Below are 13,860 nucleotides of genomic sequence, written 5' to 3'. Positions count from 1 at the left end.
ACACGTGTACGTGCGTATGATGATTCCACAAAAATCCAATACATAAATAATAAAAGAAACCACTCGCTTTGATGCATGGGATGATATAGCTATTTTTCAAATCAAAGTTCGAGTTAAATGTCCATAATGCAATTATATTAAACCTCGATTTTTATTTTTTTTTTGGGGAGTAAAACAATCCTTAACAAATAAAAAATATAAGCCCTTCATTTAAAAAATAAATAAATAAAGAAAACTTAAGCCCTTCACATGTTCACAACATTTTTTTTTCCCTCTTTGTTGTTCCAGTATTGGGCTTTTGAGACATGAATGATATTGGGTTGCTCCAAACTCTTTCAAGCCCAATCATTAGTTGCATTTGCTTATTGGTTCAGTTTATTATTATATAAAACAAAACCGTACAGATTCGACAGGGGATGTAGCTCAAATGGTAGAGCGCTCGCTTTGCATGCGAGAGGCACGGGGTTCGATCCCCCGCATCTCCATCTTTTATTTTAATTTATTCCGTAATCACAATTTCAATTCACTTACGTAGCGCATGCTTACGAAGTTATTGATTAATCAATTACCATGCGAATAATTTGTATCTTAATTCTTTTAAATCATTCCATTAGAAATCAATGGGCCACAATTCTCTCTCTTTTTCTCCGATTCAAGAAAGTTGTAAGTTCTCCTTTACATAAAATTTTTGAGAATGGTATATAAAGTGTTCGTATTTATTTGGGTCACTTATTCTCTTATAAATTTTAAGCTTTAGATGTTCATTTGTAAACTTGAATAGGTATGTTCATTGTCCCACATCAATTATATAAAACCAGTTGGAGTTGCATATACGGACTTTGACAATCTTCTTTTTTGAATTAACTTTTGAAGTTAAGTTAGATTTGAGTCTCAATCTTAACTAAAATTATTTATTCTGCACACGCGATGTGTGTACCGTCTTTTTTATCATTATCGATATATTAAACTGAAGTTTGACAAAATATGGAGAAACTAAATTGATATTTGAATTGTTGAAATAAATAAAAATAAAAATAAAAGTGTGTGTTGAAATTTAAAAAGAAAAAAATAAGAGTGTAATATTAGTATCATATAAAGGTAAGGTTGGAAGAAAAAATTGATATCATTCCTAGGTGGTTACTATCATATCTTCAAATTTAATAAAATAGAATAGATAACATTCTGAATCAAAAACAATTCATCGGTATTAAAGTTAATTATTGAGAATATATCTAAGCTATTTTTAATTAGAATGTTAATGTTTACGTTTCATTTCTTATTATTTGCACTTTGTTTGTGAATAAATTTGACATATGTTTTACTCATGAAATTAGTTTAAATAACATAAAATTGAGTGTAAAGTTTCTTTTAGATGTATTACATTTTCTGTGTGTAATATCAATTTTTTTACAAAATGATTTTTATTGGTTACATAATTATAATTTTTCAAATTTCTCCGTAAGCGCAGAAGTAGGCAAGGATCTTTTGACATTAGGCCATCTCCAACCATAAAATCTATTTTGGTACAAATTTTACACTACAATAGTGTGATTTCTACATCAAATACAACATTCATCTCCAACTCATTTTTACTTCAAATCTTACACCAAAAAGAATATTCTCAAAATATTTTTTTTATTTTACGTATATTAATTATTATATTTTATTTAATATATTTTTAATTTTGTATTTGTATTAAATTATATTAATTAAAAATCATAAAAAATTAGTTTTTGAATATTATAATTAAAGTAAAAAAATAAATATTTTAAAAATAAACAATTATTATTTTATAATTTTTATGATTAAATATCTAATTATTCAAATAATAAAATCAATAATATATTATTATTTAAATAATATTTATAATTTTAAATATAAATATTTAGAATAAATATAAATAAAAAATAAAAAAATAGAAAACCCATGCGCCAAATTGGCGCAGTTGGCGCAGGGATCTCCTCCTGAGCCAAATTTGGCGCAGTAAGAAGGGGCTGCGCTATTTTGGTTAAATAGCACGGCCCCCATTAGAACAATCAAAGTTGCACCAAAATTGATGTAGTGTTGGAGATGGCTTTATAGATGGTGGAGTTTAATCACAACATACAATAATATTCCGTCTAATATAAAAAGACACTTGAGAAATCAAACACGCCTCTTGTTATTTTACTACAAGAAATCCGTCAAATCAGTAGATGTTCGTTCATTTTCTAACAACTTTGTATAATTTAAAGTTTAGTTTGAATTTTTTTAAAAAAAAAATGGAAAATATTAGACAATAAAATTCAAAGTTGCTGATTATAATGAATGATTAAAAGGCGCTAATAAAGTGGTTTTGAGGCACGTAGAAATGACAAAAATTCGTGTGAGACGGTATCACGGATCGGTATTTTGTGAGACGGGTCTCTTATTTAGGTTATCCATAAAAAAATATTATTTTTTATGTTATGAGTATTAATTTTTATTATGAATATAAGTAGGGTCGACTCGTCACACAAATAAAAATTTATAAGAGCGTTTAAAAAGAGATCTACCCCATGGAAATTGTCGACAGAGAATAATAATTATGTCTGACTAAACGAATGGGGCTATAAATTAAGCATTAAGGTGCACTTATAAACTGGAGTTTAAAATATTTTAAATTTTCTTGTTTGAAAGAAAATTAAATGAAGTCGCCGATCAAAGTTATTTAAAAGAAAAAAATGACTTTCTTCTTGCATCTATTTATTAATTTATTTGGTTGGAACAATGAAAGTACAATAATTAAGAAGCAATTCAAAAGGATTTTGTACTAATTCTGTTTGTACTTCAGCTGTGTGCCTCAAACTCAATTCAAAACTCAATTGCATAGAATGATCTGGAATGTTCGAATACAATTACACAACCATGGAGAAGGCACCCGACTAGAATTAAAGGTTTTTTTTAAAAGAAAATATAAGTTTGAGAGCCAGAAAAATTCAGATTTTGTTTGAGCATATATTTTAAAAATATTTTTAACGTTTTATAAGTGAAAAAATAAACATTTTTTAAAAAAATTTATGAAATTTTTTTAAAAAAACTGTTCTCTAATTATAGTTTTTAAATAATAGTTAAGAGATACTTTTTTTTATGTTTTTATTATTTTTATGTTAAAAATGACCTTGATGTAATATATGTTGATTTGAGTAAAAATATTAGTTTTATGTCAAAAATATTACTTTTTACATTATGTATAGACGGAGCCGACGTGTTTCATGGGACCGTTGTACATGAGTCTTAAATAAAAGAAAAAAGTATTGTTCAAAATAAATAAAATAGCGGGCTATGATATTGTGATAGTTTTTACAAGACGTAAGATAAATAATATGAGCCGTCAGTTGAATAAGCGGGGCAAGACAAAATCAAACCATGCCCTAAATTAAATAACAAAGAATGTTGGGAGTTGGTGTTCTTTCTAATACAAACAAATCGAGTGGTTTATTGTTTTTCACTAACTTATTAATGTGCACTGCATTGAACCATGCCAAGGAGCAGACTAAGGTGGTCTAAATTTGACCGCAAATACTGACCTTAATTTACTAATAAAGGTCCGCCCCTTCGTTTGATTTCTTCTTTAATTTCTGAACGGTGGCTAATTAGCTACCTCATTTTCACCGAATGCAAAGACTTCAGACCAGAATATAGATTTTATTGTTTTGTAAATCTATCGTTCTCTTGAGGTTATAAAAAATTGCAATACTTAATATAGTTTATAAATTTATTTTATTATAAAATTTCGTATTGATCAACTCTCTCTACACACACACACACATATATATATACACAAAACAAATATGAAAACTTATATATATACTTATATATATATATATATATATATTTGTTGCTCATTTGCCAATTGCTTTCCCAGTTATATATATTTTGTTGTGTTTATTTATATAGCAATTAACATTTTCTATTACTTTTTGACTATATATTATTGCGCGAAGCCCTGGTAAGATTCATCGTATGGTACAGTTCTGATGCCACATATATTAAATGATGAACCTAGTTAAGAGATACATTTATTAGAAACAAAAGACATAATATTTAATTTATTTTAGACAAACAAAAAGTACATTGAATAGTTTTCTTATTCAAACTTAAGAAGAGTATCTCTTCATATACAATATGATATGATATTCTAATATGCAGTTGATCTTAATTTCCATAACTCGAACTTAACTCAAGAGTTGATGAAGTCGAGAAAATTCAAAGAGTGAATATCTTGCGAGACGGTCTATAGATATATGAGATCAGTTGATTCGATTCATATTTACAATAAAAAATAATATTGTTTCATGAATCTAGTCGGATTGAAGATCTTTCTCACAAAATTAATTTGTGAGACGTCTTATAAGAGTTTATGTAAATTTAAAAACGCTTCACTCCAATTCATAACAACCTAGCTATTTTGAAGAACCTTACAAGCTAAGCAATGTTTATAGTACCACAAATATAGATACAACTTGTACAAATAAATACATTTTCATAGTACAACCAAATTAAGGACTTCATTAATTAATTACATTTACGTTATAAATTTCGAATGTGGTGATGGCTAATTGTGTTGTATCATCGTTCAAAAAAAAAAAAAAATTGTGTTGTATCAAAATTTACATTTTAATTTTTTTATAATAATAATATATTAATATTAGGGATGGTTGAAATGGCGTGGCTAGGCAGAGATTAGGTTGGGTTGGGAGGTGCTGGTTTTCAAGTCTAATTAACTCCCATCCCTCTTTCCGGACAAAGCGTGTGATTCTGCAACTTCTCAATTTCTTCTGCTGTTCTTCCTTCGTTACCATTTTCGATTTTTCACCGAACCGTTTTCCAAACAAATGTATACGGATTGAATTTTGTTTTGTTTTCGATGAAATAGTGATGAAGCGGTCGTTGTCTTATGGGAACAGTTCAACGTACAGGCGCTCTTTTGACTTGCCAGAAGATTGCGCCGAGGTGCCAGAGTATGGAGTTTGCGGCGCAATGCTGCCAGTTTTCCTCAACGATTTGGGGAGGAATGTTGATCACGGGAAGGAAATGGTTGAAGTCACTCTCGAGCTCGATGAAAGGTCCGTCGTCTTGCGAAGCGTTGTTCCGGCGGAAGCCGATAGTAATGCAAGATCATCTGCTGCTTGTGGAAGAGTGGGGGATGAGGAGGCGGTTGACGGATTTCTGAAGCGGAGTTCGTCATCTGCGTCGAGACTACGGCGCATGTTCACCTGGCGGAGATCCGCGTCAGCCAGGGCCTACACGCCGGACACGGAGGGACAGCGCATGTCTCCGCCGGTGGTTTCCGTTCGCGAGATGATGAAGTTGAAGGCGAAGTTGGATAGGAACAAATCAAGCGCGCATAGAGCACTGGGCGGGCTGAGATTCATCAGCAGAAACACAGACGGCAAATCCGACCCTAACCTGCTCTGGAAACAAGTTGAGGCTCGGTTTGATCACTTGGCTAAAGACGGCTTGCTCTCTAGACAAGATTTCGGGGAATGCATAGGTAAAATTTAGCCAAATATTAATCAAATCAGTATTTAAGTCGCAATATTTTCGGTAGTTCGAACATCAAATTGGCAGGTGGTTCACGCTATATGAATCGCTCTCAAATTTTTATCTAGTTTTTCAATTTCTGATTTAATGAATTTAACGTGGTGCATGTGTAGGGATGGGTGATTCGAAAGAGTTTGCGGTGGGAGTATTCGACGCGCTGGCGCGGCGGAGGCGGCAGAATATTGGGAGAATAACGAAGGCGGAGCTGCATGAATTTTGGCTCCAAATATCCGACCACAGTTTCGATGCCCGTCTCCAAATTTTCTTTGACATGTGAGCATGCGCAAACACCGCCATCTTTTCCTTTTTTCGTGTTATTATTATTTATTTAAAAAAATTCTCACATTTCTTTTTTCAGTTGTTATCCCCACTCTTCTTTAACTCAATAATATGGATTTCAAATTCGTTATTCCAAATACATTATTGATTTATTAATTCATATGATAGTTGATAAATTGAAAAATGAATTATTATAATTATTTTAAAATTTGAGTTAAATACAAAACAATACAAAGATGAATATCATCTGTCATACTAAACGGTTTCTCAAATCAATTGAATCGAAATTTTTAGCTATTATTTTTAGTTATTTTTAAATTTATAACAATAATTCTCAAATCATTAATTCATTGAGTTATTTCAAATCCACTGGTTCAAATTTCTTGTAGAAATCAGATTATTCAATAAAAAAAACCTAATTTAAATAATTTCGTACAACAAATAGTTTGTTTTTTCACAATTTTGTATTCTGGAAAAAGAGACAATATTTCCCAATTAGTATAATTACTAATAATTACCATATTTAACTAATTTCTTGAAGCTTTGATTGGAGAAGCTTCCCTCTGTATTTTCCTTAACATAGAGTAATCACTGTACTTTTTGTATATATATTTTTAATATATGTACTCGTCAACTAATAAATTCTATCTACACATTTGCTAATAATTGAGTATCGAATAAATTAAATTATTCTGATTAACTACGACAGAATTGACCTCCTTATGTTTATCGATTTCATTTTAAAAATTTCTGATGGAATTATTGGACTAATCTTGATGAATTGTTTAAAATATAGGGCAGATAGTAATGGAGACGGAAAAATCACAAGAGACGAAGTGCAAGAGGTAAAGTTGTTATTTGTCAACTTCTTGAAGGGGAAAATTAGAACTCAGATTTAGGTCAAACCACATTCTATATAATTTTATTAACTATGAATACTGAACAATACTAATTAAGACATGCGCTTTTGCTGATTCGCCAGATTTTAAATCAGTATATTATGATTTTTTTTTTATTTTTCTTATGTTAATTCTTTTTGTTTTTTCCCCTGTAACAGATCGACTTAAAACCAATGAAAATTAGTTTTAAAAAAAGGCTTTAAATTGTTGTAGAAATGGGCAAGTCGTGCTTGAGACATGGCAATATAGAATAGTCTTCTTAAAATGGGATTCCTAATCCAATTATTGCTATTTTTTTTTTTTTTTTTGCTGTTGTAAACAGTTAATGATGTTGAGTGTTTCCGCAAATAAGCTGTCCAATTTGAGAGAACGTGCAGAGGAGTATGCCTGTTTAATAATGGAAGAACTTGATCCAGAAAATCTTGGGTATATTGAGGTACATTGTTGCTAGTTTTATAATTATGTTGCAGGCAAACATAACTAATTGCGTACAATTAATATGAACTTAGCTTGTGGCTGATTTTGCCAAAGCGTTGTTAATTTTTTTTTTAAAAAAAACGTGCCCCTTGAAAGGAGATCGGTGAGCTTTGACAACACATCACTAAGTGCAAATGACAACTAAATATTGCAGTTAACTAAATTTACATATATAATAAAAGATTTTTTGTCTCTAGATATATAAAATAGCATTTGTACCGAGTAATTTAAAATATATGATTTCGAGTTTATTTCAATTGTTAAATAATTTAAATAAAGAAAATTCAAGATAATCTCCTACTTATTTACAATATAATTATCCTAATTATAATGAATTTCAAATTACTCTAATATTCTAAGACTTTGAAATCTATTATGAATAATATAATTATATTGTAAATAAATGATGGATTTGAAATTCTTTTGTTTTAGGTTATGGAAACAATTAAAATAGATTTTTAATCCATGGATTTCAAGTGACTCGATCCAAATGCATCACGCTAAATATTACCTCATTATATACGGTTCAAATTTTATATTCTAATAATTCTGATTTCACCTCTTCATATATATGGCCATGAACAATATTACATGTCTTGCACAACAAAACTATGTTCATGGAAACCGTATTCCCTCATTTGCTCTTTTATTCAGTTATGGCAGCTGGAAACACTTCTATTGCGAAGGTACAATTACATGGACTACAGCAGATCTTTGAGCACAACAAGTGTCGGATGGAGCCAGAATCTAAGCAAATTTAGCCCCAGAAAAGTGGCGTCCAAAGGCTGGATTGCACTCAAGCGCCTCCTCTTGGACAATTGGCAAAGAAATTGGATTTTGTTGATATGGGTTTTAATCATGGCCGGACTTTTCATCTGGAAGTTCCTTGCTTACAGGCAAAAAGAAGCATTTCAGATAATGGGTTACTGCTTGACAACAGCAAAAGGTGCCGCTGAAACACTTAAACTCAACATGGCTCTGATTCTTTTACCAGTTTGTCGTAATATATTGACATGGCTAAGATCTACAAGTGCCAGGCTGTTCATCCCTTTCAATGACAACATTAATTTTCATAAGGTGAGAGGCAATACCAGAATAATCCTTGATAAAAATTTGGCTTATTCCGTTATTCGTTAGCTATCAATTTCACAACTTTAAAGCATCTGCAGGTCATTGCGACTGCTATAGCAATCGGGATCATAATTCATGCAGGAAGCCATCTAATATGCGACTTACCCCGTTTAGCTAGAGCATCGCCGGATAAATTTTCAGCCATAGCTTCAGATTTTGCTCATGGTGTACAGCCCACCTATGGTCAACTATTGGCAGGAACAGTAGGCATCACCGGTATTGTCATGGTACTACTAATAGTGATCTCCTTCACATTAGCAACAAGAAGCTTCAGAAAAAGAGGGGTGAAGTTGCCAGCACCCTTCAACCGACTAACAGGCTTTAATGCATTCTGGTATTCGCATCATCTTCTTGGTCTAGTCTACATACTACTACTGGTTCATGGAACCAGCTTGTTCTTGGTCCATCAATGGTATGCAAAAACGGTAAGATAAGAGTAGGAGAAAACATTTTATGCATCCGGAAAATATACTCTTAACAAGAACAACTAAGTAGTGTTATTGGCATGTCTTGCTGGATTTGACAGACATGGATGTACATATCTATACCCTTGCTGCTTTACATAGCTGAACGGAGTCTAAGAAATCGAAGGTCAGAACATTATGCCGTTGAGATTTTGAAGGTAGTTACATTTCATATCTCATTAAAACAATCCAAACATTGGGAAGCAATATGCATAATCTATTCACACAATGCATAGCTTTACGAGGTGCCAAATATTGTGCGAGATTCATGCATAATTGTTGAATTTTAATGAAAAGTAGCTACTGCAAGAGTCTCACTGAGCTAAAGTGACTTGAATAAACAAATCAACAAAGCCCAAAGCAAAAGATTCACCCAGGTTCTTCTGGATTTTATAGGTTTCTGTACTTCCAGGAGGTGTCTTCAGCTTGGTCATGGCAAAGCCAAATGGATTCAAATACATAAGTGGGCAATATATTTTTCTACAATGTCCCACAATCTCCCCCTTTGAATGGTGAGTACAACTGCACAACCATCATATGTACAAATCTCACACACATGTTCAGATCCATACATGAATATGTCTCTGCAGACACAAGGGCAATTGCAAAATTAGTTTTTATTTCATATTCCTTCAGGCACCCATTTTCACTTACTTCAGCGCCAGGAGACAACTACCTGAGCGTTCATATTCGTACTGTGGGAGATTGGACACAAGAACTTAAACGAGTATTTACCGAGGATAATAGTTCAGCAACGGTGATTGGTAGAGCTAACTTCGGAGGACGGGGAAACATTCACCAAAATGGGTAACTAAATTAGATAAACTTTATGACCATACAATCAGTTAGAGATGACTCTCTAGGAAGCCTGAGCAAGCAAACTTCCTTGGTGCAGCTTACCTAGATTGCTTGTAGATGGACCCTATGGAGCTCCAGCACAAGACTACCAGAACTATGATGTATTACTACTTGTAGGACTTGGAATTGGAGCTACTCCTTTCATAAGCATCCTCAAAGATCTATTGGACAATACAAGACTAGAAGATCAAGCGGTATTGTTCAGTATCTGTAGCCGCACCTTTTCCCTTTTCTTTTTTACTTTTTTTTTCAGTAAAAGAAACTTGACGGAACTCAGTCGTTTTATTTATTGTTGCCGGCTTAGGACTCAAATACGGAAACCAGCAGATCAGATGATAGCTCAAATAGTATCGCCTCTTCATGCGAACCTAGCGTCAAAAAGAAACCACAGCATACAAGAAGTGCACATTTCTACTGGGTTACCAGGGAGCCTGGTTCCTTTGAGTGGTTCAAGGGAGTCATGAATGAAATAGCAGAGATGGATCACAAGGCACTTCTTATCCCCTTCAAAAAACTTATTCATTTAGAATTCTGTTGCTAAATTTGGAACAGGAGATGCAAGTTATTCAATTTTATTTGTGCTCAAAATGGAACAGGGTCAAATAGAGATGCACAATTATCTGACAAGCGTTTATGAAGAGGGTGATGCAAGGTCGACTCTCATCACCATGGTCCAAGCACTAAACCATGCTAAACATGGAGTTGATATCCTATCTGGCACCAGAGTATGTTCTCAACTCATATTCTACAATGGTGTGATATTATTCTACAATGGTGTAAATTATATCAGTAATCACTCTTTCTTACAATGTACCTTTCATGTACAAGTGGCAAAAATTAGATGAGGATTGTTAAAAATTACGAGCAGATAATGTCTCATGAGATCATATTTCCCCATTTCAGGTGAGGACACATTTTGCAAGGCCAAATTGGAAAGAAGTGTTAAAAAAAGTAGCCGCAAAGCATCCATGTTCAACAGTAGGTAAAGATATTTTTCATACAAATGTATCTCATTTCATCCTGACCTTCGAATTGGATCCTTGCTCGTAAAATTGTTCCTTGACATTGCCATACGATTCAACAATCTGCAAGTTGAAGAAAAGACTCAAGTGATATAGTTTCTGATATAATTGAACCAAATTTAACAAGCAAAATACCATAAGTTGTATTGTTCATCAAGAGCTCAAAGATAGAAGAATTCAGATTGAAGCAAATCAAACTAAGTCAACATAAAGAAAAAATCAGGAAATGAATGTTTTCTTGTGCGTCAATTCTAAAACATTAAAATCCAGTTTGATCTGCTAAGTTAATAGCGATGTCCTTCAACATCTAGAAATCCAAAATTAAAGTTTAAATTTGAGAGACTGATTAAAAACAAAAACTTCTTAAATTTGCAGGTGTTTTCTACTGTGGCATGCCTATCTTGGCAAAGGAGCTGAAAAAACTATCACAAGAAGTAACTCGCAAGACATCCACGAGGTTTGAGTTTCACAAGGAATACTTTTAAAGTGGGAAGACCGTATACTAACTATTCTTGCAAATTGTAATTATGATGTCTACGAGGATAAAAAAATATTACCTCGGCAAAATGTCTGAACGTATCGTGTATATTAGGTTAGCCCAACGATAAAGTAGGGATGCAAAACAGAGGGGGGAATGATTGTGGAGGTTGGATGTAGAAAGTATATACTCGGAATATATTTTCTTCATAGTCGATTATGTTACAATGGCTTCAAGAAAATTTGCATTATCGAGTGAAATATTGCATCTGAGAAATAAAGCATGGAAATATTTTCTAGGTAATTTGACAAGTGATACAAAACTTTTGGAGATGAAAAATTCAAGAAGACCATCAATTGGAGTTTCCACATATAATTTGTTGTGAAAAATACTACCCCTACATTTCAAGTACCTCAAATGATATTTGCGCAAACTTACTCTTGACATTTCAATCATCTTTCAATCTACGCAGCAGTTTAGATGCCCATCGCCGAACACGTCTTTTCAAGGTATAACCAGCAAAAACTCCAGCAAGAAAACAAATAGCGCAGAGCTTTGAGCAAGTCCAAAGTGATACCACCTGTCTGCATAAGAGATCCGTCATTAAAACACACACATGCTTTCATTAACTTTTTCCTCTTTCACTTAAAACAAACGCACATAAAATTTATGCTACATTTGGACCAAAGGATTTTGTGACGAATTTTTTAATTAGGGTTTTCATCCATTATTTTAAAACACAAATTTTTCAACTAAATGAAAATGACTGTTTTCCAATCTAGCCTGGGAAAAAAATTTGAATTATTTCTTGGATATGAAGCTTTTTTATGTTAAATCAAAACCAAGATTTGAATTACATAACAAACTATTTACCCCAGACAAACAAAATCTGACTAAAGTTCTCGGGTTAAGAGTTTTCTAAGCAAAAACAAACAATGAACAAAGATTCATGAACAAATAATGGCATTATAAGTCCTATAGATCCTTCCGATTCAAAAAGGAAAATCAACTACAATCTGTAGTTTTTCTAGAAATTAATTTTCACAAAATTAAAATACATTTTTTGCAGTGCGCCGTTGATAAAAAAAAATATCAAGCCAAGTATTCCCCTTACAAAATCACCAAAATTAATCATTCAGATGGAAGAGTTCGATTTCAAATCCATACTACAACCCATTGTGCTCGTTTTCGTATTTTCTGGATTCTTCGCATTTATATTACGATCAAGTATTTCAACGGATTTCGTATCCCAAATGACAGTAATTTGACATCCAAAATCTCAAATATAAATTATACCATCCAATCGCAAGTGAAGGCATTTAACCAGCAACGACGAGGGTTCTTACCTCGGTGGTTGGGTCAACAACAAGCGAGACTGGTCAGCTGAATAACCGGCAGAGGATCCAACACCAGATGATGATGAAGAAGAAGCAGCAGAGTCCATTCCTTTCGATTTTTCTAAAGACGAAGCCAAGGAGCTAAGTTTTGCCGTTGATTCTTGAGCCTGGGCCATCGCACTACGATATGCTTTCTGTAGTCCCTCCATTTTCAGATCAGTTCACTAGTTAGGGTCTGTTTATACCCATCGAAATCTGAAATCAGATGAATTTGGGGATTTAGGGTTTTAATGTACTTTGATTTCCGCTACCGGTTTGTAATAATGAGTATTGCTAAAGTGATACATTCTACTATTATATTATGGTATTTTGCTTTTATTTTGATAAGATTTTATATTATAAATATTTAAATTTTTTATAAATAAAATTTTATATTAAATTTTTATGACATAAAAATTATTATACAAATTTAATTATACAGATAATATTACACATTATTAAATCATATAAAACGCAATGAAAATAATGACATCTACATATTCATATGATGCTTAATAGTTAATACTGTTTTGGTTCACTTTTTAATTTATTTACTTTTTTTTTATGAAATGACATCATACTTCGAGTCGAGCTCGGCTCAAATATGAACTTCCGAGCTCAAGTAAATCGATAATGTATCAAGTTACACGAGTTCGAAAAACACGATTTCAAAATTTTTTAAAATAATTTTTTTAATTTTGAAATATAATTAATAAATATATATATTTAAAATAAATAAATAAATATAAATCTGCTCGAGTAGCTCATAAAATACTCGAGCTTCACGAGATCAAGTCGAAGTAATCACGATTAACTCGACTCGTTCTCCCTTCGAGTCCAATCCAAACCTGCAATCTTGCGTTAATATACTAATTTAGTTTGAATTTTACAATATAATATGTGATAATGATCGGATTATGGGTATAAAACGCATATAGTACGTATTCATTTACGTTTAGCCTTCAACGCCATCTCCAAAGTGATTGACGAAAGCCCGGACGACGACACTACATCAGGTGGGATAGACAATGTGTCGTCCCAGCTTGTTTCCATACGTGACATTTGGCATGTCAAACTGGAAGTCTAGAATACACTTTTTTTGTATACTTTTATATTTTATTATTCAATCATATGACTCTAGCTAGCTAGTCAAAACACTTCGTATCAACAATATTTATATTATGTAAACATGTTACTCGTTTTGTCCGAAACTTTGTTTATTTTTTCACATAAATCATTGAAAAAATAAAATTTACAGACAAACTTTATAAAAATAAGATACAATTATTCGACACATAAAATACATATCGA

At 32.4% G+C, this 13,860-nt stretch overlaps 1 protein-coding gene, 1 long non-coding RNA gene and 1 other non-coding gene across 3 annotated transcripts; 2 read left to right on the top strand and 1 right to left on the bottom strand.

Moving 5' to 3' along the window:
* Positions 1–412: 412 nt before the first annotated feature.
* On the top strand, positions 413–485 carry TRNAA-UGC (transfer RNA alanine (anticodon UGC)). The gene has a single exon. It is a non-coding gene; the product is annotated as a tRNA-Ala (tRNA).
* A 4,234-nt stretch (positions 486–4,719) lies between these two features.
* On the top strand, positions 4,720–11,576 carry LOC142545659 (respiratory burst oxidase homolog protein E). The gene is made up of 14 exons (XM_075652978.1): positions 4,720–5,515; positions 5,679–5,838; positions 6,641–6,689; positions 7,066–7,179; positions 7,875–8,297; positions 8,390–8,776; positions 8,878–8,973; positions 9,212–9,327; positions 9,452–9,622; positions 9,711–9,867; positions 9,978–10,163; positions 10,270–10,398; positions 10,577–10,655; positions 11,071–11,576. The coding sequence occupies exons 1-14, from the start codon at positions 4,900–4,902 to the stop codon at positions 11,178–11,180; spliced, it is 2,793 nt and encodes a 930-aa protein (XP_075509093.1). The 5' UTR covers positions 4,720–4,899; the 3' UTR covers positions 11,181–11,576.
* Positions 10,522–12,837, bottom strand: LOC142545660 (uncharacterized). Its single transcript, XR_012820313.1, has 3 exons — positions 12,520–12,837; positions 11,612–11,757; positions 10,522–10,758 (listed from the first exon to the last, which is right to left on the bottom strand). It is a non-coding gene; the product is annotated as an uncharacterized LOC142545660 (long non-coding RNA).
* Between the last annotated feature and the right edge of the window lie 1,023 nt (positions 12,838–13,860).

The sequence above is a fragment of the Primulina tabacum genome, chromosome 5 (assembly GCF_025594145.1).
Source record: "Primulina tabacum isolate GXHZ01 chromosome 5, ASM2559414v2, whole genome shotgun sequence".
NCBI classification, from domain to species: Eukaryota; Viridiplantae; Streptophyta; class Magnoliopsida; order Lamiales; family Gesneriaceae; genus Primulina; species Primulina tabacum.
Note: the sequence above shows the minus strand (reverse complement) of the source record. Positions and strands in the feature narration are given on the sequence as shown.

Excerpts from the sequence above, each read along its gene's own strand:
- LOC142545659 (XM_075652978.1), top strand. The coding sequence starts at position 4,900 with ATGAAGCGGTCGTTGTCTTATGGGAACAGTTCAACGTACAGGCGCTCT. Across the intron at positions 9,328-9,451 it reads ACAATCTCCCCCTTTGAATG|GCACCCATTTTCACTTACTT; the intron begins GTGAGTACAACT and ends ATATTCCTTCAG. Across the intron at positions 9,623-9,710 it reads GGAAACATTCACCAAAATGG|CTTACCTAGATTGCTTGTAG; the intron begins GTAACTAAATTA and ends TCCTTGGTGCAG.